General features: G+C 34.8%; 1 protein-coding gene across 5 annotated transcripts in view; it reads left to right on the top strand.

The window, feature by feature from the left end:
- Window positions 1-25,501, top strand: part of ZNF280D (zinc finger protein 280D) — a 129,867-nt gene that overhangs the window by 90,890 nt on the left and 13,476 nt on the right. For all 5 annotated transcript variants that reach the window (XM_028100201.2, XM_028100204.2, XM_028100205.1 and 2 more), the window contains one exon: window positions 13,944-13,989. In XM_028100201.2, the coding sequence (XP_027956002.1) occupies window positions 13,944-13,989 (46 nt within the window). The remainder of the gene's footprint in view (window positions 1-13,943; window positions 13,990-25,501) is intronic.

Raw genomic sequence — 25,501 nt, 5'->3', positions numbered from 1 at the left:
ACTGAATTGTGGAACTAGTGTGTCCGTAATTCATAAACTGGGGGGAAAGTTTCCATGGTCAAATAAGTTTAGGAAATGCAAGTTAAAATTAAATAGATTCTTTAATATAGGATTTTTCCTATATTAAAAATATAATTTTTCCACATCCTGCTAGATGTGGGCTGTATCAACAAGTATATTTATTTGACCCGGGAGTTTTTTTCCTTCAATACTTATTAACTTTCTGACATTAATTTTCATACAATAAGTATGTAGAATGCTGATCTAGAGGGATCATTCTTTGGATTCTCTGAACTGGGGAATAAAAAGTAGTTGTGTAAGGTGTTAACTAAGATGGACTCCTACTAGACATTTCATTCATGTTTATGAATCTTTGTAAGGTAGAGTTTATAACTGGATGCTAGCAATGTACATATATTTTTAGAAATTACAGAAATAAAATGATACCCTCTATTTATAAAATCTAAGAAATATATAAGGACAGACCAGTTATTAGCTTATTCTGCCTCTGAATATAGCAGCAAGGGGCTTTTTTTGTTTGTTTGTTCTTTTTGGAGGGTATGGTTACCTTTCATGATTTCACACTAAGATATTTAAGAATCTCTCATTTATTTGTAGCTTCTCTTTGTTACTCCTTATGCTTAGTTCATCAGTATACCCACTTATTTACTTTTCTTGAGACTATTACTTTTTCCAGTCTTTTGTTATCTGTTAAGGAGTTTCTTACATTGTAAAGTTTTCCTTCTTGCTTAAACAGTGTCAGGAGGTCTTCCTTGATACTAAGATTAGGAGTTTTTATACCCAGCTCTACACTAAACCCTCTCAGAGTGCTAAAGGTACAGTGGTTGAATAGCACAGGCCCTACAGTTGATTGCTTAGTGTGGAGTTCCTACCCTGCTGTTTACTAGGGTGTATGTGACCTTAGGTAGGTTACCAGATGTCTGTGCCCCATTCCTCATTTGTAAAACACAGTTAACAACAATACTTGCTCATAAAGTGTTAGGGAATTAAATGAGTTAGTATATGCCTATAGTACTTAGAAAGTAGTTGGCACATAGGAAGTGCTATACACATGTAAAGTTATCATTGTTACTACTGTTATGTTACTATTCATTATTTTATTTCTGCCCGTATTTTATTCATCTTCATTAGAATAACTTCAATTTTCAATCTGAGCTTCCGATACCATTTCACAGATCACTTGTGTTAACTTTCTTTTTCTAACCCAGTGTGTGTGTGTGTGTGTGTGTGTGTGTGTGTGTTTTGGAATTACTGTTGAAGCAAACATTAGTAATACCATTAGATTTTTGGTATCTAAAGCTCACCAAACTTCTACTGTTAGAGAATATCTGTGAATGCTCCTAGGTTCACTTTAGTCATAGCTGTCTTTTCCCCCTAATTATACTGCCTTATACTGACTACACTATGGCTCTTCTCATATTTTCTGTCCAGCTCTCTGATTTTGAGATCCTTCTGCAGCCTCACTCTAGTCATTTTGGTATTTGACTACCTTTTACTCTCTGCAGACTTGGAGAAGCTACTGTGACATCTTTTCTGTGTCACTTCTGCTGCTATAAACATCAGGTTGCATGTGCCCTTCAGATCTGTATTTCTGTATCCTCTGGGTAAATACCTAGTAGTGCAGTTGCAGGATGGTAGGGTAGTTCTATTTTTAACTTTTTGGGGAACCTCCATACTGTTCTCCAGAGTGGCTGTACCAGCTTGCATAGGAACCTACTGTTTTTAATCCTCCACACTGAAAACTGTCTCCCTACCACTCTGAAGTGTGGTGTCGTTAAAGGAGTGCAGCTTTGAAATAGGCAGTCCTAGGTTTAAATCCTAGCTGGGTGTCTCACCAGCTTGTTGAGCCTCAGCTTCCTCATCAGTGAAAGGTCTCTAATAAGTCTTTGCAGGGTGGTTATAAGAAATGGAGACTGGGGATGGTTAAATCATTAGCAAAAAATTGAAGTTACTTAGTTAAATATTTAATTAAAATTCCTTAGCACTGGCCTGCCAAAAAGTACTTAATAAACGCAGGTTGTTGCCATGGCTGCTGCAGCTATTGCGCCAGTATGACTCCTGCTGTAACAGCTCTTCCGGTTACTGCTCCCGCTGTTGCTGCTGCTGCTGCTGTTCCTACTGCAGTTCCTGCTCCCGCTCAGAAGACCCTGGCAATGGCCTGTCCGTGGCAGCTTCTCGACAGTGAGAGGTTTAGTGCAACCCAGCTGCACCGTAGCTGTTGGTAATTTGGATTTACAGTTCCCAGGTGGCGCAGTCCATTCTCGCAGACTGCCGCGCCGTGGGCTCTTCACTGCAGTTGCATCAGTCGCATGCGTCGGGTATAATTCTCCAGCGTCAGATCGAGTGTAGTTCTGACTGTTCTGGTCTAGGGACTATGAAACAGCACCCTTGTTGGAAACTAGTGCAAAATGCTCTCTGCTGAGGAGGAAAACATTCCTCTGAGCTTATAGAATCCCCTTTTTAAAAAGGAGGAAAACATTCCTTTGAGCTTATAGAATTCCCTTTTTAAAGAAAACTTTTAAAATTATTGCCAGGCATTCATTTCCTGGCTACTTAGTCAATATTACGAGGCTTATGTAAATGTGTAATTGTGCCAGTTAGCAGTAGTAAAGTGGCTGTTCCTTTTGTAGACCTTTGAAATTTAAAAATTTGCTTTTCTCAGATGTTAGATCATAATTCAGTCATGGAATTGTACTTTCCTATTTGTTTCACCCTTATTTCTATTTTTCTTCTTCCTCTATCTTCTCCAGTACATCTATCTGGGTATATTACTTGTAACATAGAATAGAAGTAAAATTTTAGGTTTTGCAAGGTTAATTTTCAAAAAATTTATTTAAATTTTAGTTCACATACAGTGCAATATTGGTTTCAGGAGTAGAATTGTGTGATTCATCACTTAATGCGACACCCAGTGCTCATCACAAGTGCCCTCTTTAATATCCATCACCCATCTAGCCCATCCCCCCCACCTCCCTTCATTAACCCTCTGTTCTCTACTGTTAACAGTCTCTTATGGTTTGTTTCCCTCTCTGTTTTCCCCCTTCCCATTTGTTCACTTGATTTCTTTCTTACATTCCACATATGAGTGAAATCATACGGTATTTGTCTTTGCCTGACTCATTCACTTAGCATAATACACTCTAGCTCCGTCCACATCATTGTAAATGGTAAGATTATATTCTTATATTGCTGAGCAATATTCCATTGTATATGTGTCCATCTTCTTTATCCATTCATCAGCTGATGGACATTTGGGCCCTCTTCATAATTTGACTATTATTGATAATGCTGCTATAAACATCAGGGTGCATGTGCCCTTCAAATCTGTATTTTTGTATCCTCTGGGTAAATACCTAGTAGTGCAATTGCCGGATGGTAGGGTAGTTCTGTTTTTAACTTTTTGGGGAACCTCCATACTGTTCTCCAGAGTGGCTGTACCAGCTTGCATTCCCACCAACAGTGTAAAAGTGTTCCCCTTTCTCTGCATCCTCACCAAACACCTATTGTTTCTTGTGTTGTTAACTTTAGCCATCCTGACAGATGTGAGGTGATAGCTCATCTTGGTTTTGATTTATACTTCCCTGATGATGAATGATGTTGAACATCTTTTCGTGTGTCTTTTGGCCATCTGGATGTTTTCTTTGGAAAATGTCTGTTCATGCCTTCTGCTCATTTCTTAATTGGATTATTTGCTTTTATGGGTGTTGAGTTTGATAAGTTCCTTATAGATTTTGGATACTAACCTTTTATCAGATATGTCATTTACAAATATCTTTGCCCATTTTATGGGCTGCCTTTTGTTTCCTTCACTGTGCAGAAAGTTTTTTATTTTGGGGAAGTCCCAATAGTTCATTTTTGCTTGCCTCTGACGACATGTCTAGTAAGTACAGCCAGGGTCAAAGAGTTTGCTGCCTGTGTTCTCTAGGATTTTTATGGTTTTCTGTCTCACATGTAGGTCTTCCACCCATTTTGAATTTATTTTTGTGTATGGTGTAAAAAGTGGTCCAGTTTCATTCTTCTGCATGTTGCTGCCAGTTTTCCCAACACCATTTGTTGAAGAAACTTTTTTCCAGTGGATATTCTTCCCTGCTTTGTTGGAGATGAATTGACCATATAGTTGTGGGTCCATTTCTGAGTTTTCTCTTCTGTTCCATTGATCTGTGTGTCTGTTTTTGTGCCAGTACCATACTGTCCTGATGACTACGGCTTTCTCTGTAATATAGCTTGAAATCTGGAACTGTGATACCGCCAGCTTTGGTTTTCTTTTTCAAGATTGGTTTGGCTGTTCGGGGTCTTTTGTGGTTCCACACAAATTTTAGGATTGTTTGTTCTAGCCCTCTGAAAATTGCTATCAGTATTTTGATAAGAATTGCATTAAAGGTGTAGATTGCTTTGGGTAGTATAGACATTGTAACAATGTTTGTTTATCCAATCCATGAGCATGGAATGTTTTTCCATTTCTTTGTGTCCTCTTCAACTTCTTTCATCAGTGGTTTATAGTTCTCTGAGTACAGATCTTTTACCTCTTTAGTTAGGTTTATTCCTAGGTATCTTATTGTTTTTGGTGCATTTGCAAATGGGACCAATTTCTTTTTCTGCTTTGTTATTGGTGTATAGAAATGCAGCATTTTTGTACAGTGATTTTATATCCTGAGACTTTGCTGAATTCATGTATTGAATCAAGTTCTAGCAGTTTTTTGGTGGAGTCTTTCAGGTTTTCTATATTGAGTATCATGTTGTCTACAAATAGTGAAATTTTGATTTCTTTCTTGCCAATTTGGATGCCTTCTATTTCTTTTTGCCTGATTGTTGAGGCTGAGACTTCTAGTACTATGTTAAATAGTAATGGTGAAAGTGGACATCCTTGTCTTGTTCCTGTCTGTAAGGGAAAGGCTTTCAGTTTTTCCCCATTGAGGATGATATTAGCTGTGGGTCTTTCATAGGTGGCCTTTATGATGTTGTGGTATGTTCCATCTATCCCTATGCAAGGTTAATTTTCTTGACAGAAAGTTCAGGTTAGAAAGATATTTCCCTCTAACATATCTTGAAAGTGTGAGTCCATAGTAAATCCATAAAGTCTCAAACTTGGAAAACTGGGCTACTAAACCAGTTGTCTCTTTTATTGATTGAATCAAATGTCCCAAAAGCCACAATTTGAAGAGATTTTAAAAGTTGATCTAGTTCTCTCACTTAGCTCCAAGTTTGCTCTAAGGAAAGTACAATGGAAGGGCACTGCCTGAAGTCAAAATATCAGTTCCAGACTCATCTCTCTTACTAACTTTATGTTCAAATTACTTCAGTTTCTTCATTCGTGAAATGAAATTAAAAATAATCTTGGGACACCTGGGTGGCTGTCAGTTAAGCTTCTGACTCTTGATTTCGGCTCAGGTGATGGTCTCAAGGTCGTGAGATCGAGCTCCATGTCAGGCTCCGCACTGGGCATGGAGCCTGCTTAAGATTCCTTCTCTCCCTCTGCCTCTCCCCCACCTACTTGCATGCATGCGTGCACTCTCTAATAATCTTTACACTATTGTTTAGAAGATTTTAAAAAATGTAGAAAATATTTTACAAATAAAAATTTTTGTTATATTTTGTTAAATACCCTTAATTTAAAGAGTACTAGGAAGAAATGGAAACAAAACTGACTTTCCTTGAAACTGAGTTCCTCTGTCTTATTTCAGAATGGCTACTGAGTTTTATACTTAGCACCAGTTTTATGCTTAGCATGGCTCTTTAATAGTGTAATATAAATAACCCTTCCATATATCCCATGACCAAGAACATTGATTCCTTGCCTTTTGTGTGCAAGACTCTGTATCAAGTGCTGGAAATGGAAATATGAATAAGACATGGTTCATGTCATCAGAGTAATTACAGAATAAGGCAGTCAGAATTGTAGACACTGAATCCACATCTTCACAGGGCCACACAGTACACTGCTTTCACAATAAGTTAAACCACTAATACCATGTATATACTACATTATGTGATTTTTTGTGAAATGCTATACCAGTAGAGAATCTGGACTTGTTCCCTAAGAGAAATATCACTGTTATACCGCTCTAAACTATACCAGTAAGTCATTAATTATCTTTCATAAATGCAAACAGTAAGTAACCTCTTTTAGAAGTAGAATGGCAACCTTTTTAATAAGTTTTATGTTTAAGAATACTATTTCTCTTTAAAAATGTTTACTTCCGGGGCGCCTGGGTGGCTCAGTCATTAAGTGTCTGCCTTCGGCTCAGGTCATGATCCCAGGGTCCTGGGATTGAGCCCCACATCGGGCTCCCTGCTCGGCAGGAAGCCTGCTTCTCCTTCTCCCACTCCCCCTGCTTGTGTTCCCTCTCTCGCTGTGTCAGAGAGAGCTCTGTCAAATAAATAAAAAAATAAATAATAAAAAATAAAAATGTTTACTTCCATTGAATCCTATGATCATTGAAGAATATGTAGGAAGTCATTCCATTATTTCCCTGTGAAATTCTGAAATTATTTGAAGGAATTATTCATTCTGGACATAATCTAAGTTGGAGAGTCTTAAGTATTCAAAATGGTCAATGTCTTCATTTCATATATTTAACAGAAAAAAAGAAAACATCTCATCTGTGAGATACACAGAATTTATTTGGGGCTTGTTTCCTTTTCTAAACTAAAAAAAAAATCTTACTTGGGTGTAGTTGACACACAATGTTGCATTAGTTTCAGGTGTAAAACATGTCATGATTCAACTTCTCTGTATGTTATGCTGTGCTCACCACAACTGCAGCTACCGTCTATCACCAGACAACACTATTGCAATATCATTGGCTGTATTCTCCATGCTGTGCCTTTTATTTCTATGACTTACTCCTTCCATAACTGGAAGCCTGGATCTCTCACTCCCCGTCACCCATTTTGCCCATTCCCCATCCCATTCCCCTCTGGCAACCGTTAGTTTGTTCTCTGTATAGGTCTGATTCTGCTTTTTGCTTGTTTGTTCATTTGTTTTTTAGATTCCACATATGGGTGAAATCATACAATATTTGTCTTTCTCTGACTTATTTCACTTAGCATAATGCCCTTTAGGTCCATCCATGTCACAGATGGCAAAATTTCATCCTTCTTTATGGCTGTGTAGTATTCTATTGTTTTTATATATATGTATATGTGTATAAGTTTTATATATATATATGTAAAACTTATTCATTATCCATTCTATATTGGTGGATACTTGGTTTGCTTTCATATCTTGGCTGTTGTAGATTATGCCCAATGAACATAGGGACACATATACCTTTTCAAATAATGTTTTTGTTTGGGTAAAAGCCAGTCGTGAAATTATTGGATCATGTGGTAATTCTCTTTTTAATATTTTGAGGAACCTCCATACTCTTTTCCACAGTGACTGTACCAATTTACATTCCCACCAGCAGTGCACAAGGGTCCCTTTTTTTCTGCACATCAATACTTATTCTTTCTTCTCTTTTTGGTTTTAGCCATTATGACAGGTGTTAAGGTGATATCTCATTGTGGTTTTGGTTTGCATTGCCCTGATGAGGAGTGATATTGAGCATCTTTTAATGTGACTGTTTGCCATCTGTATGTTGGCTTTGGAAAAATGTTCAGGTCCTCTGCCCATTTTTTATTTGGATTATTTTGTTTGTGTTGAGTTGTGTAAGTTATTTATATATTTTGAATATTAACCTTTTGCCAGATATATCATTTGTAAATATTTTCTCCAATTCAGTAGGTTGCCTTTTTTTTTGTTATTGTTGGTAGTTTCCTTCACTTCGCTTTTTATTTTGATAGAGTCCCAATTGTTTATTTTTGCTTTTGTTTCCCTTGCCAAAGGAGACCTATCCAGAAAAATATTGCAACAGCCAATGTCAGAGAAATTATTGCCTGTGTTCTTTTAAGGGTTTTATATGGTTTGGGGTCTCACAGGTCTTTTTTTTTATTTATTTAATAGGGAGAATTTAGTGATTCATTGGTTGCATATAATACCCAAGGCTCGTTACATCAAGTGCCCTTCTTAATGCCCATCACCCAATTGTCCCTCCCCCCCCACCCAGCACCCCCATGCAACCCTGTTTGTTTCCTTGAGTTTCAGCGTCTCTTGTGGTTTGCCTCCCTCTCACCTTTCATCTTATTTTTCCTTCACAGTTAGGTCTTTAATCCATTTTTAATTTTTTTTTCTGTATAGTGTAAGAAAGTGGTCCAGTTTCATTCTTTTGCATGTAGCTGTCCAGTTTTCCCAGCACTATTTATTGAAGAGACTGTCTTTTCCCCATTGTATATTTTTGTCTCCTCTGTCATAGATTAATTGTCCTTATAAGCATGGGTTTATTTCTAGGCTGAATTTTCTGATCCATTGACTTATGTGTCTGTTTTTGTGCCAATACCATAGCATTTTGGTTACTAGAGCTTTGTAATATATCTTGCAGTCTGGAATTGTGATTACCTCCAGCTTTGTTCTTTCTCAGGATAGCTTTGGCTCTTCGTTCAGCGTCTTTTGTGGTTCCCTTTTCTAAACTTTTGAAATGTAACTGGGATTGGAGATAATGAGAGATCATGCCCTTAGATTTCTCTCGTCCTACCACAGACATTAATCAAACCAGATCTTGAGCAATTCTAAAATAGTTTTTCCTTTTCAAAGAGGATACAACATATTTGCCCCTGGTATATATTGCAAGACAGGTAGGAGCTGTGTGTCAAAATATGGTGGTTTCTGGCAGTTTGGACTTCTGTCTTTGATGTCTGTTAAGCAGAGAATGATGGGAGACCCAGTGAAATGGAAAGACAAATGAAACTTCAGTGTAGTCCTTTGTTTAGGTCACACCGTAGCAACTTCTGCCAGGGATTCTAAGGTTACTACCATTTTTTCAGTCTTCTGGTCCTGATAGTAATTGCTTGTATGTTATAAATTAAATATCCAGGGCTAATTCACCATTGCCAATAAAATAACAAAATAGAGCCCTAGTCTGGCATCAAAATCTTCTGCCTCCACTGATGGTCTTATTTTTTTCTGCTTCACATTTTCACACACAAATATTTTGTTTCTCTTGATTTCTTGTCTCTAATTAGTTCTTCTATCTAGAATGATTTTTTTACTCTGTCTTGCTTAACTTTAGATCATACCTAGGCGTTCAGAAATGGGTAATTTTGTATGAGAGCAAATAGGGCTGGTCCTAACAGGAGTGGACCAGCAATCAAAATTAATGTCTAATGGATTGTGTTTGAGAGTTGGGGGAAGTATTGCAGGAAGATCTCAAAATATGGAAGATATCTAAGTGGTAATAAGCTGTATGAGCCTGTGTGGTACACTCTCAAGTATTCTGGACAGTGACATTGATTCCCAACTCTACCCATGTCATTAATAATAGCTAACATTTATTGAGCACATGTAATTTGCCAGACACTCTTCTGTTTTGTATTTATTCATTCATTTAATTCTCACAAACTAATGAGATACACACTGTTATTGTCCCAAATTATGAATATTAAGTCAACTGAGGTACAGATAAGTAATTTGCTCATGATCACATAGCTTTCAGGTAGAGAGCCTCAATTTCAATTATAGCCATCTGTTGTCAGAGAGTAAACTAACACATACTGTACTATATTGTTTCCTGGTTGTACTTGTGGTTACAAATGTACTTCCTGCCTTGTTATGATTGGCTGAGGAACTAGATGGGACTGAGCTTCAGTGTGTTTTCACAGGAAGGTAGGCAGCAACTGACACACCTGTAGCATTGGGACCAGAATCTAGCTTCCCAAACTTGGAGCAATAGCTCTATGATGTATGGGCAATAGGACATTTTCAGCAAACAATGGCATGGATTGGTCTACTAGTAAGGTTAATTTGGCAATGATACTCAGCATGTTTGAGAGTGGAAAACATCCAGAGGCAGAGAGATCAGTTAAGCTTTTTCACTTTTGCTGGCATGATTATGAGGGAGCCTGATTCACAGGAAAGGAATTGGCTGTGAAGCAGTGCAGTGGAAATTTGAAGTAGAGCCATCACTTTTAATCCTGGTTCTGTTGCTTAATAGATGTATTACTTTAGCATTTTTTGGCCTCAGATTTTTCTTGTCTACAAGATGGGGCAGTTGGACAATCTCTTAGGACTTGAGTCTAATTCTAATATACTGTGATATTTCTGAATTGAATTGCTGACTGATTGAAATCAGTAGTAATAAAAATGGAGGGGTAAAGCTCCAGATGATGGCTCTGGGGTTATTTGTTCAGAAGTAATGGTTGGAATTTTTCCTTAAGGATGAGAATAACAAGACTGAGTGGTAAATATTTCTATTGAATGTTCTTTGTCCAGTTGGTACTTATATTCTGTTGGTTTACCTTGTTTATCATCTCCCTAAACCTTCCTCTTCCCCATTGACCCTGCTTCTGCTTTACTTGAGATAGTCATTAACTATCTCTTCTCTGGGCTTCCTGCGTGGAGCTTATCCCCTTCTAATACTCCCCTTTCTCTTTCAGATGCACATAATCATACTTTCCTGTTAGCCTTAGAATAAAGTTCTTAGCATAAACACTATATCCTGGCAATCAGTATCTTTCCTGAAGTTGCCCTTGCTATCTCTTCAATTGCATTTTTGACTACTCTCCTTTGTTCCCTACATTACAGTCATATTAGACCACTCAGGTTCTCATTTGTTGTCTTGTTTCATAATTCTTTGCTTTTGCTCTGCCTTGACTCTCCTTCCCCTGCTTTGCCAACTCCTGTTCTTTCTGCAAAACCGTTGACTATAGTATCTTCACTGCTTCCTTGTGTCTTTCCCTTTTGTAGTGGTTCAGTCCTTTGTACAGCCATTCCATCAGGTAGATGTCTGTCTTTTTTTTTTTTTTAACACTTTTCACAATTCCATAAGCATTTGCTTCAGTATGTTTCCTTAATGATGAACTCCTTGATAGGAGGGACTGTGTCTTAACTTTGGACTAGAACTCTTAGCACAGTACCTGATGTATGTGCAACCCAGTAAATGTTTAGCTCAGTTACCCTTTCCACGTATCTATTAACGCCTCTCAGAACAGATAATCAGAAATGGAACATTAGATGTTTTACTGTAATTTATTAGTCTCATGATTACTATCAAATTTAATCTTGAATATCTAAGTGGAAGATGTTTAAGAACTGATTGGCTTTCCTACTGGCTTATCCAACTTCTTTTCGTCTTTTTAAGTATGCTTACAAATGAATTGAAGACTACAAAAAAAATCAACATTGAAATTTTGGGCTTTTAAATTGTTGTTAAAAGAAAAGAATATGGCCTGGCTAAAATAATCTGAATGATTTTCCCTTTATAGCTTTTCCCTTTACCCCATGGTATGTATATAATATGAATGAAACCTCAAAAAAACACACTAATGTAATTAACCCAGAATATTTACTTTACATGTAGCTTTGGATTAGTTATGTGACCTGCAGAAAAATGCAAGAAGGGACATTTATTTTATTTTAAACTTTAGAAGGAAAGGATTATCCTTTATCAGAAAGATGTTTCAGCAGGTTCATATACAGAAGAAAAGTAATTTATTTGCAATCTTGATCTGTAGTCATTTTGAAATTGATCACCAAGCTTTCTGTTCTCTTTACACTGAAACTTTAGTGTTTGTTTTAAATGTTGTACTACATTTTTCTATTAAAAATTATTGCAACATTTACAGGTGAAAAGTGTAATTATCTAATAGCAGGTCTTTAGCTCAGAACTTTGAGCTTAGCAAATTTCACTGTCTTCTACCAAGCAATTGAATATCTCAAATGATGACTATTTCAGCAGGTATCTTTAATGAATAAGAATTACAGGTAAGAACACTTTTTTTTCCTAATAGTGTTAATGATGTGTTGGTAGTTGTGTTAAAATTTGTTCATCTTTTTGTTTTAATTTGTTAATCTTAAATTATGCTTTTGTAGTTACAAAAATGTAGTGTACATTTTAATGATGAATTAACTCTGAATTTTTTTCTCAGTGGAATTTTCTGTAGTGTACTTTTTGAATTTTTAAAATATTTGTTTCCTTAAATATTTCACTGGTTATTATAATTCTTTTCCATAAACAGAATACTAGTATGGTTAAAGCCCCAAAATAAGATTGGGATCATAGGCCTCTTAGTGCTAATTATTTCAATAACTTATTTTGTTCTCATCTACCAGTTTCTTAGATGAAGAGTAATAAAAAACTCTGTCACTAACCTCTCTTGCAGAGATAGTAAGAGGGCATAGTTTCTCCAGTTGAAATATCAGCAGTAATAGTAGCACATGCTTAATAGCTTTCATTTTAATTGTTGCATAAAACCAGTTTATTAGAACAGCCATATGTGAAAATGATTAGCATGGTAATGTTTCTTTTTTAAGAATGTAAGGTTGATCTTTGATTTTCAACAGTAAACTGAGAGGGAAATTCTTTTACAAAATGTTTTTAAACTTCTTTTTGTTCAGTTTGTTTCACAGTTTTTCAAATTGAGTTTAAAATTATTAACTGCTTAGAAATAAAAATCAGTTGTAATATACAAATTTATTTCAAAACTTCATTAATCCAATATCTACTTTTTGTTTCTTCACACTAATTTTTCATGTTTTCATACAACTTTATACATGTTATTCTTAAGACTGTCATTTTCCTGTATAAATTATTAAAGACTAACATGAAATTTCATCTTTATGAATATTGTTCACAATTAAACATTTAAAAGAATTACAAAATCTTTAACCTCCAAAATGATTGAGATTTATGCATTTTGTCAATATTTCTGCAAGTTTTATTCATTTGAATTTGTTTAGTAAGTTAGTTGTAAATTATTGTAATACACTACCAATATAATAAAAGAACAAAAAAATGACACTATCTTAAATATTTTGCAATTTCATGTAATAACTAAAATATAGATAAGTAATTTTACACAAATTATTATTAATATCTAGTAAAGCATTAGCATTTATAGACCTATTTTTTTCAGTGTTCCCTCAGAGAATGGTTAAAGAAGATTGCCAACTCTGTATTTCGACTAACCATGAAAGTAGCTTTTAGGATAACTGACGTTTCTATCCTATATTGTCTTCATTTTTGTGCGTGAAATTTAAGTCAGTATAGTTGCTTATATTAACTAAATTAATCTTTAAGTATAGCTCTAAGCCTTCATAAAGTAATGAATCACTTAACTATTAATGGCATTTCAAATCAGGTAGGTACTTATGTAGTTTAAAATTGAGTTTAATATAGAATATCAGTAAATAATATTTAGTTATCAGCAGTTTCTAAAAGATCTTTTGGGAAAGCTAGCTTTTATATGAAATTATTTTAAAGATGGCATATGGCTTTCTTAATGTAATAAGTTACAATTTTTCTATTTTCAGAAAAACCAAGGTTAAAAAAATTGTAGTTAGTATTTGAGCTAGGCTTATGGTAGCTATGCTATTAAGAGACTATATCCTTCAGAATTACAAATTATTTCTGTGATTTTGCTACCTTAATTGTAATAAATATTGAAATAGCATTATATTGAATTTCACAATAGATCAAATGTCTCTTCTTTCACTTTTTAAGCCCTGTAATAGTAAATACTTAGCATCTTGTATACATCAAGCATATAACCTGCTTTTATTTTTTAAAGAGTAATTCTTTTTTTGAAACGGTTTTACTAGTGTATGTCTTTTATTTATAATTGTATTTAACATAGAGAAAAATTTTTAAGTGCTCTTGTTTTCAGAAAAGAAGGAAATACATGCCTGTATTGATTTCTTTAGCACATTTGTTGAATCTACTGTTTATTTTCGTGCATTCTATTTTTCCCTAAAATATTTTAAAGGTCATTTACAAATCTACATTAGTTTAAATTTACATTTTTATTATTTTAAGCATGCAGAAAAGAACTTTCATATTTTTCCATTGTAAATATAAAATAAAGTATTCAATAATTATTTTGTTTTCAAGATTAAAAAATGAAGCTCCCACTAAGGAACAAGAACCTGTGTCTGAGGTAAATTTTGTTTTACTTGTACCTTAAAGGCTTATATATTTGAAAGTATTACTGTTTAATTTTTTAAACATCTCAGTTCATTGTGTATAATAACAATTATTGGCATATTACCAGGAAAAAAATGGGATTTGTTTGTTGTCATTAGATATAAAAATATCTAACCCTAAGCAAAATTCTAAGGTGTTTTTGTTTTTACAAAAGCATCATATATTTCACTTGCCTGTTATTTAGTTCAGCTAGTGAGTTAATGGAGATAAATTTATGATTTAAAAATCCTGAGATCAATAAATGTCAAACAGTTGACACATTGGAAAATTAATCTTTCCAGATGATTTTATTTTCTGGGACTGTCAGAAAGGTTTAACTAATACTTAAAATAGAAATATTCTGGGGTCGCCAGGTGGCTCCATTGGTTAAGCATCTGATGCTTGATTTCTGTTCAGGTCATGATCTCATTGATCATGAGATTGAGCCCCTTGTAGAGCTCCTCACTCAACAGGGAGTCTGCCTGAGAGTCTCTCCCTGTGCCCCTCCCCCCACTTGCATGCTTTCTCTAAGATAAATAAATAAATGAATCGTTTTTAAAAGAATATTTTGAATATATATTAAATGTGTTTTAGCTGTCTTAAACAGGCACTCTGAATAAAATACTTGGGGTTATCCTATAAATGTTATTTACTGGGCGGTCTAATGGATGTATGTAGAAATAGTTTTGTTCAAGTACATGTTTTCTTGATGTCAGTTTTTTTAATATTACAAAATATGCCATATCTCTTTCTGAGTATACTGAAGTGAAGCAGGTTCAGATTTATCTTTTGATAAATATTGAACAATGAATAAGTGAAACCTAGGCAGAACTTAGCCCACCTTCTTCCAAGCAGCTTTCTTTTACACCACAGAAAGTTTTCTTTTGTTTGAAAGGTTTTTAATGACAAATAAATTTAATAGAGATGGGATACTTTTGTTATATGATTTTTTTTAAGATTTTATTTATTTATTTGAGAGAGAGCAAGAGTGAGAGCACGAGCAGGGGGAGGGGAAGGGGTAGAAGGAGAGGCAAAGCAGACTCCCTGCTGAGCAGGGAGCCCTACCTGGGACTTGATGTGCAGCTCAATCCCAGGATCCTGGGATCATGACCCCAGCTGAAGGCAGACACTTAACTGACTGAGCCACCCAGGCACCCCAGTTATGTGATTATTCTTGAATAAGTTTTGGTAGTTTGTGGTTTTTAACATTGAATTTATCTGTATAGACTTGTTTGTACTATTCCCTTAATCTTTTAATGTCTTAGGGTTTGGTGATAGTTCTCTCATTCATTCCTGATGTTAATAGTTTGTGGGTTCTTTTTTCCTATTGTTGTCATATGTTTTACTTTTACATAGGTTGTAAAGACAGAATACAGAGTTGCTGTTTTTGCTTTAGATAGTTATTTTTTAAAGCAGTTAAAAACTTTAAAAAATAATTTTATATTCAACTTTGTTTTTATCATGTCCAGTGCTCTTCATTTCCTTGTTTGCTCTCCATTTCTGTCTAGTATCACATTCCTTATGCCTAAACAACTTCCTTTGATATATTTTATGTTGCAGATCTACTGGTAATTAATTCTTCTGTGCCTTTTTCATTTAAAAATATCTTTATTTTTCATTTTTGAAAGGTATTTTTGGTGAGTGTAGAATTCTGGGTTGACAGTTTTATTTTCTTTCAGCAGTTTAAAGAAGTCATTTTATTGTCTCTTGGTTTTCATATTTTCTGACAAAATGTCTTACTGTAATTTTGATCTTTGTCATATATATATATATATAATGTGTCGAATTTTTTGGTTGCCCTCAAGATTTTATCTTTTTTTATTATATCTATAGTTCTCATCAGTTTGAGCAAGATGTAGCTAAGTCTGGTTTGTTCATATGTTTACTTATATGTTTATCTATTTGTTTATTTATTTATTTGGGGTATTTATCCTGATTGGTGTTCTCTGAGCTGTCCTGTATCTTCTACTTCTAGGATTCCAATTTCCTAAATACCACACCATTTGATGTTAGCCCCTGTTCTTAGATGCCCTGTTTTAATCTCCACCCTACCCCACACACACTTTTTTTGTGTTTCATTTTGGGTAATTTCTCTCTATTGACCTATCTTCAATTTTACTGATTCATTGTTTTCATTTGTGTCAGGTCTGCTAATGAGCCCATCAAAGGGCTCATTTTTCATCCCTGTCCTTGTGGTTGTTGGTTTTTTGTTTGTTTGTTTTTTTCCTAGCATTTGCGTTGATTCTTACAGTTTCTGACCCTCTGCTAAAATTACCATTTTGGTCATGCATGTTGTCCTCCTTTTTTCACCAAAGCATTTAACATATTAATAATAGTAATTTAAAATTTTCTGTCTGGTAGTTTCCAGTAGTAGGGTTATATCTGAGTCTGATTCTGCTGATTGCTTTGTCTCCTGACAGTCCATTTTCCCCCTTGCTTTTTTGTTATATAATGTTTGGTTGAAAGCAAGAAATTTTAAGTAGGACTGAGATAAATAGTATTTATATCTAAAAATGGGCATACCGTTTGTTATGTTAGGTCATTACTATGGGATTTTTGTTTCACCTACTAGTGAGTTGATCTGAGTTTTGGTTTTGTTGTTGCTATGGTTACCCTCAATGTACTACCAGGTACAATTCCTGTAGTATTTCTTTGTGCTGAGGGTGGGAGTGATGTTGCTGGGGGATTTTTCCCTCAGTGTTCTTGTTTCATCCTCAGCTTTATTTCTCCCTGTGAGACTGAGCTTTAGAAGGTGTGTCTTTCTCTCTATATATACTCTTGTCTTTCTTCCATTAGTACTGTTGTTGCTTGTTATTTAGTGTTTGCTAGCCTGGAAGTGGGTGGTGGGGAGTGGTGATGTTCTCTGTTCTGGTTTAGCCTCACTCTTAAGCTGGCTCTGTGTTTTGGATCTTGAGAGTAGGATTTTTTCTTCCATCCCCTAGTCACGGTTAGTCCCTGTGCCCTAGGGGCGTGCCTCTCTTCTTTCCAAATATGTAAAGGCACGAACATTAAGAAAATTTATGAATTCATAATTTCATCACATCATCTACTGATTCTTTTCTGATACATTCATACTTGAATAAATCATCAAACTCTTACTTTCCTTTGAATGCCCTATTTCATCTGTGTCAAATGAAGCCACCTTTCTTACAAAAACCATTCTTAAGTTTAGTTTTTGTTAAAAGAAAAAAACCTTACACTAAAAATTTAGCAAGCCATAAGTAGAGTTAAAGGAAGACATATGGAATGGGAGGCCACATAGAACAATCTTGGTCCAGGTGTTTCTTTCAAGAATATATGTGATGTGGATAGTTCTTTGAAGAGATGCAGGTATTTATTTTAGGCACACCTCTGATAGGATGGATAGCTTGATCAGATGCATTGTATTGGAATCAGTATTTTCATGCCCAGATAATGTTTTCCTGGTATCACTCTTTTTCATTTCTATAGTTTTACATTTTCTCTTTGAAAATTAATTCCTTTCATATACTAGATTATAGTTGAAATCCATATGATTTAGTGGCTTCTAACATAGCCTCTGTTCTGCTACTATGTGTATTCTATACACTGTAACAATCTATTGCTGTTGTTCCCTAACTAAATATATACCATGAATCTTCCCCTCCAGTTTCAGGGATAGTAGAATTTCATTATAACATAGGTAGGGACTAAGAAAGAGGAGTCAGGTATAGATGCCTTTTTTTTTTTAGGTTTTAATTTAAATTCCAGTTAGTTAACATACAATGTAATAGTTTCAGGTGTACAAGACAGTGATTCAACACATCCAAATAACACCTGGTGCTCATCACAGCAAGTGCACTCCCTAATCCCCATCACCCACCTCCACTCTGTTAACCATCAATTTGTTCTCTCTCATTAAGAATCTATTTCTTGGTTTGCTTCTCTCTTTTTTTACCCCCCTTTGGTCATTTCTTTTGTTGACTAAATTCTACATATGACTGAAATGATATGGTATTTGTCTTTCTTGGACTGATAATTTTACTTAGAAAAATACTCTCTAGCTCCACTGGGGCTGTTTCCATTATTTGGCTACTATAGATAATGCTGCTATAAACAACAGGGTACATGTATCCCTTTGAATTAGCATTTTATATTCTTTGGGTAGATACCTCATAGTGCAGTTGCTGGATCATAGAGTAGTTCTACTTTTACCTTTTCGAGGAACCTCCATACTGTTCTCCAGAGTGGCTGTATGAGTCTGCATTCCCACCAACAATGCAAGAGGATTCCCCTTTTTCCATATCCTTGCGACAGCTGTTGTTTCTTGTGTTGTTGATTTTAGCCATTCTGATAGGCATACGTGACATCTCAGTGGTTTTGATTTGTATTTCCCTGATGATAAGTGATGTTGAGCATCTTTTCATGTGTCTGCTGGCCATCTGTATGTCTTCTCTGGAGAAATGTCTATTCATGTCTTCTGCCCCTTTCTGAATTGGATTATTCATTTTTTGAGTGTTGAGTTTGATAAATTCTTTATAGATTTTGGATACTAACCCTTTATCTGATATGTCATTTACAAATATCTTCTTCCATTCCATAGGTTGCCTTTTAGTTTTGTTGATTGTTTCCTTTGCTGTGCAGAAGCTCTTTATTTTGATGAAGTCCCAATAGTTTATTTTTGCTTTTGTTTCCCTTGCCTCTAGAGAGAAGTTGCTATGGCCAATGTCAAAGGGGTTGCTGCCTGTGTTCTCCTCTAGGATTTTAACGGTTTCCTATCTCACATTTAGGTCTTTTATCTATTTTGAATTTATTTTTGTGTATGATGTAAAGTGGTCCAATTTCGTTCTTCTGCATCTTGCTCTCCAGAGCAAAGAAGTTGCTATGGCCAATGTCAAAGGGGTTGCTGCCTGTGTTCTCCTCTAGGATTTTAACGGTTTCCTATCTCACATTTAGGTCTTTTATCTATTTTGAATTTATTTTTGTGTATGATGTAAAGTGGTCCAATTTCGTTCTTCTGCATCTTGCTCTCCAGCTTTCCCAACACCATTTGTTGAAGAGACTTTTTTCCAGTGGATGTTCTTTCCTGCTTTCTTGAAGATTAATTGACCATATAGTTGTGGGTTCATTTCTTGGTTTTCTATTCTCTTCCATTGATCTATGGCGCTCATCTCTCCATACTGTTTTTGTGCCAGTACCATACTGTTTTGAAAACTGCAGCTTTGTAATATAGCTTGAAGTTCAGAACTGTGATGTCTTCTGTTTTGCTTCTTTTTTTCAAGATAGCTTTGACTCTTCGGGGTCTTTTGTGGTTCCATACAAATTTTAGGATTGTTTGTTCTAGCTCTCTGAAAAATGCTATCAGTATTTTGATAGGGATTACATTAAATGCATAGATTGCTTTGGGTAGTATAGACTTTTTAAAAATATTTGTTTTTCTAATCCATGAGCATGGCATGTCTTTCCATTTCTTTGTGTCATCTTCAATTTCTTTCATTGCAGTTTTATAGTTTTCGGAGTACCGATTTTTTTACTTCTTTGGTTAGGTTTATCCCTAGATATGTTACTATTTTTGGTGCAATTATAAGTGGGATTGATTCCTTGTTTTGTCACTGTTTCTGGAGATTTTCTCTGATCCTTTGTTGCCTTTGTTACTTTTGGTCTTTCCACTCAAAGAGTCACCTTTAGTATGTCTTGCAGGGCTGGATTAGTGGTCACGATCTCCTTTAGTTTTTATTTGTCTTGGAATCTCTTTATCTGTCTTTCTATTTTGAATGATAGCCTTGCTGGATAGAGTATTCTTGGCTGCAGAGTTTTTGCATTCAGCGCTTTGAGTATATCATGTCACTCCCTTCTGTCTTGCCAAGTTTTTGTTGAGAAATCTCCAGCTAGCCTTGTGGGTCTTCCCGTGTAAGTTAAAAACTCCTTTTGTCTTGCTGCTTTTAAGATTTTTTCTTTATCACCATAATTTTCAAATTTAATTACCATATGTCTTGGTACTGGCCTGCTTTTGTTGATTTTGATACGAGTTCTCTATGCTTCCTAGATGTGGATGTCTGTTTCCTTCCCTGGATTAGGGAAGTTTTCAGCTATTATTTCCTCAAATAAATTGTCTGCCCCTTTTTCTCTCTCTCCTTCTTTTGGGACTCCTATAATACGAATGTTATTATGATTGATGGAGTCATTGAGTTCCCTGAGTCCATTCTCATGTCCTGTAATTCTTTCTCTCTCTTGTTCAGCTTCATTATTTTCCATTATTTTGTCTTCTTTGTCACTAATTCATTCCTCTGCTTCTTCTAGCCTGCTGTTCCTTGCATCAAGCCTGTTTCCAATCTCATTTATTGTATTCTTCATCTCTGATTGATTCTTTTTTAACTCTTTTATCTGTGTGGTAAGAGTCTCCCTGATATCTTCTATTCTTTTCTCAGGCCTAGTAAGTATCCTAATGATTGTTGCTTTAAAATCTCCATCAGGCATGTTATTTATATCTGTTACACTTAGATCTTTGGCTGTGGCCTTATCTTGTTCTTTGATTTGGGACAAATTCCTCTGTCTTAACATTTATCTAATTCTCCTGGTATGTAATTTTCTGTTGTTTGTAATCATTGATGTTTTATATTTTTCATACAAATGTTTATGTATACCTATTTGATTGTAAAATGTTTATTATGTTTAACTGTGTGTATTAATTAAAAATAAATACACTGAAAATGTATACCAAAATTTTTTTTTTAAATATGGCATCTAAAAAGTCAAGTGGTGCATTGTTCAGAAGATGAAAAACACATTCAAAAACTGATCAGAATTATAGGGCACTGTAATAAGTTAGGCTGGAAAAACAAAATTTTCCAGCTACTGAAAATTATAAAGTCCTTAACGTTGACACTATTAGAATAGAATTATTATGAAATTCAGAGTTAAAGACTTCTCTCTGAATTGTGGGGAAAAGATAAAGAAAATGAAATGTTAGAAGTCTCAGAGGCTAGTGAGCATAAGCATGAGCAAAAAATAAGATGTCTTTTGAAATAAATTTAATTCTTAATTGTGGCCATCTATTTAAATATAATAAAAATGCTTTTAATAGAGCATGGGCCTATCCAAGGACAAGATGCAGATTTTAGGTATTTATTTTACATGATGGGCCAATTTTAAAAGATGGGTCTTAAGAAAAAAAAGGTCTAGTTTGAGTTGATTCGTTGTGACTGGCTCATTTATACCAGAGAATCCTTATTTTTGTTTCTCATGCATACTTTTTAGCAATAATACAAAATAATTAAATTTTTGTAACTCAAAAAGTGCTTTCAAAGATTGGAAAAATTTGAAAAGAATTTGTGATCACAAAAATTCCATATTTCATTTTGATGCTTTTTAAAAATGGAAGTATTTTTAAACATATATTCAAACTGATAGTTTAATAGATGATGCTTTACAGAGTGTGATAAAATAAGTATCAGTGATTTTGAATGTGTGTCTTATATGAAAATTATTTATCTCTCAGAGGATCATAGGAAACTATTGGGAGTCCAAATGTTGGAATGTTTCTGAATTCACTTGAACTTATAGGAACTAATAATCATATAACTAATCATTAAAAGGATTCTGTGTTTTATTTGTCTAGTAAAATTTTTTAAAAATATATATTCTATTAGCAAATCATGTTGAATCTGAAATACTGTGGAGAATAAAAGAAGCAAAATACATTTCCTTACTCTTTGTAAACCAGATATAATCTATTATGAGTGAATGTGTCTGATTCTTAGTTATATTTACATTAAGAATAATATTGTAAGGGGAGAGTTTTATTTGACTTGATTGAAACAAAAGAAAAAACTGGACAATTATATCTCAATAAAGCTGTTTTTGTTTTAAAGAAAAAGTAGATATGGTCTAGCTTATGAATTTATTAATAAGTTAGAAAGAGATTACACTTAAATAAAAATTGTCTTGCCTAGGGGTATGATAATGGGACAGATATGGCAGATGTATACAAGGGTGTACAAGCCGATATTTTTCCCAAAAAATAATTATGCCAAATTTGTGCCTTGCTCAGTTCATAATCATAATTTAATATAAAAAATGCCTTATCTGTGAATTCAAATATGATTATCTCTTTTAGTATTGTAGAAAGGATATATATTTTGGGAGTGGGGTAATTCAACAAGCAGATGGAATATTCCTGTCTATTTTAAAAACAAATTAAAATCACATACAGGTATAGGCATCAAGATTAAATGCACTTGAGACACTTTACATACAAATTGAAAAGATGTTTATCAAATATGAAAAGGTATAATATCAAATGTCAAAATTATGTTGAACTCGAAAGCACTGTGGTACAAACATACTAGATTTTTACACAGATTATCTGTATGGGATGATATTTTGAACAAAATGGCAAAAGTTAATAAACTCTACAATCAGAAAAATGACCATAAATAAAGCTGTATGCTTAATAAAAGGCCTGTCCCTTTGTTTACAACAAATGAAAGAAAGCAATTTTTAAAATATGTTCAGTGAATATAAAACTTGAGCAAGAGATGTAAATATTCACATGAATTTCAAAATTAGACAAAATAAAATTAGAGGGCGCCTGGGTGGCTCGGTCGTTAGGCGTCTGCCTTCGGCTCGGGTCGTGATCCCGGGGTCCTGGGATCGGGTCCTGCATCGGGCTCCCTGCTCGGCGGGGAGCCTGCTTCTCCCTCTTCCACTCCCCCTACTTGTGTTCCTGCTCTCGCTGTCTCTCTCTGTCAAATAAATAAATAAAAATATTAAAAATAAATAAATAAAATAAAAAAAATAAAATTAGAAATGCATGAATCAATGAATGAGAGTATTGATAATTATAGGGAAAGTGCTTATTGAATAGACATTAAGATTATAAATGTGCTAACTTCATATTTGAAATATACATATGAAAAATTAAATGAAGTGTCTTCAAATTTTGAATTTTTAGGCCAGAAAAAAGTTATTTTCTATAAATGACATTGATTTACAAAAAGCAGCCACCGACTCCATTCTTAAATATCCTAACAAGTTAAGTTCTGTAGAAATTTCATGTAAAATAGGTTATCACAGTATCAACAAATTGTAATGTTAAACTAAGAATTGTATTTGGGTCCTCTAAAACTGATAAGCAAAATGTTAATCAAAATATTAAAACAATACTAGCTACAGTAGCATCCTGTAAAAGATGTTTCAATAGCTGAAGTTAATTTTAAATTGTTTAAAATCATCACTTGGTCAAGAGAAATTGGTAAACATGACAATTTGCTTATTTGAAAACAAGATAGGGAAAGAACTAGATTTGAAAATATTGATGTGTATGTTTCCCTTAAAGCCAGTAATGGAATAATAAATTCTGGTTTTGGTAAAAATGTTTAAACTTAAATTACTTTTGTGAGTTCAATACACCTACTTTTCACTTTTTCAACTGATGCTTTGGGGGAAAAAAAAATTCTGGGATTCTAGGGAAATGACAGAGTAGAAAGCACCAGGAATCTATCTTCCACCTAGACAACAGTTGTACTGGCAGAATCTGTCTGATGTAACTACAGCCATACCTCACAGGTATTGCAGGTTTGGTTCCAGACCACTGCAACAAAGCAAATATTGCAATAAAGCAAGTCAAATGAATTTTTTGGTTTCCCAGTGCATATAAAAGTTATGTTTACACTATATTATAGTCTATTAAGTATGCAATAACATGGAATCTAAAAGAACAATGTACATAACCTTTATTAAAATTACTCTGTTACCAAAAAATGCTAAACATCATCAGAGCTTTTAGCAAGTAATAATATTTTTGCTGGTAAAGGATCTTGCTTCCATGTTGATGGATACTGGCTGATCAGTAGAACTTTTTTCAAAATTGGAGTTAGTCCTCTTAAACGCTGCCACTGCTTTATCAATGAGGTTTATGTAATATTCTGAATCTTTTGTTGTCATTTCAACAGTCTTTACAGCATCTTCACCAGGAATAGATTCCATCTCAAGAAACCACTTTTTTGTTCATCCATAAGAAGCAACTCCTCCAGCATTAGTTTTATCATGAGATTGCAACAATTCAGTCACATCTTCAGGCTCTACTTCTAATTCTAGTTCTCTTGCTATTTCCACCACACCTGCAGTTACTTCCTCCACTGAAGTCTTGAACCCCTCAGTCATCCATCAGGCTTGGAATCAACTTCTTCCAAACTCCCATTCATGTTGATATTTTGAACTCTTCCCATGAATCATGGATGTTTTAATGGCATCTAGAATGATGAATCCTTTCCAGAAGGTTTTCAGTTGACTTTGCACAGATCCATCAGAAGAATCACTATGTATAAGCAGCCGTAATCTTACGAAATGTATTTCTTAAATAATAAGACTTCAAAGTTGAAATTACTCCTTGGTCCAGGGCTGTAGGATGGATAATGTGTTAGCAGGCATGAAAACATCATTAACCTTATTGTACATCTCCATTAGAGCTCTTCGGTGACCAGGTACATTGTCAATGAGCAGTAATATTTTGAAAGGAATCTTTTTTTTTTCTGAGCAGTAGGTCACAACAGTGGGCTCAAAACATTTGGTAAACTATGTAGTAAACAGATATGCTGTCATCCATGCTTGGATGGCACCAAGGTTGCCATAAATCTTCAACTTGTAAAATAAAATGCAGTATCTGTGATGTACAATAAAATGGAATATTCCTGTATTTTGGAATTCTATAGTCTGTTGAATGCCTGCAACTTCCACAGGGGAAGACTTGGGCAGTATGTTGCAATTAATATCGGTAAATTTAAGCATTCAGCACAGTAGCAGCTACCCATCCCCTACCCTCAGCCACATGGCAGACAGCTGTGCACATGTTCCTGGAGCAGCTTGAACACAGCTTATGGTACCAGAGTGGCCAAAAAGGGTACTGGCCTCCAAATATTGAAGATCTGTGCTGTTGTCACTAATTGATGCTTCTCACCACAACATTCCACAGAAGTGGGCACATTGAGGTTACACCTCTCCTCATTGTTGCAAGCCCCTCTCTTTATAACTGAAGTGACTTCCAGGGGATTTAAAGGTAGAGTGCCCTTTGATTCCCCTTAATTTTTTTGCTTTTTCCCCTTTCAGGAGCCTGACATTAAAGATTAGGATATTCAGAGACAATCACATATATGGGTTAAATTAGAAAGTGGTTGTACTTACCCAGAGAAAAGCTCAGAACAGACCTGAGAAGACCTTAGGTTTACATCTCATGTTGGTCCCAGGAACAGAGACAGCCTAAAACAATCAAAAGAAACAAAAACAATAACAAAAACAGCAGACACTGGGAAGGGGGATAATCTGATTTCCAAAGTTACTACATTATTAGTTTAAAATGTCCAGTGTTCGACAACAACAAAAAAAAATCACAAGACATACAAAGAAACAGGCAAGTATGACCCATTCAAAGGAAAAAACGCAATAGAAACTGGGTCCTGAAAAAGACCTAATGGCAGATATACTAGACAAAGACTTAAAAAAAAAAACTATCATAAAGATGCCCAATGAAC

The sequence above is a fragment of the Eumetopias jubatus genome, unplaced genomic scaffold, assembly GCF_037043125.1.
Source record: "Eumetopias jubatus isolate StellerSeaLion01/CBP00866 unplaced genomic scaffold, mEumJub1_p1.0 scaffold_7, whole genome shotgun sequence".
Classification (NCBI taxonomy): domain Eukaryota; kingdom Metazoa; phylum Chordata; class Mammalia; order Carnivora; family Otariidae; genus Eumetopias; species Eumetopias jubatus.
This window is presented reverse-complemented; position numbering and strand designations above follow the sequence as displayed.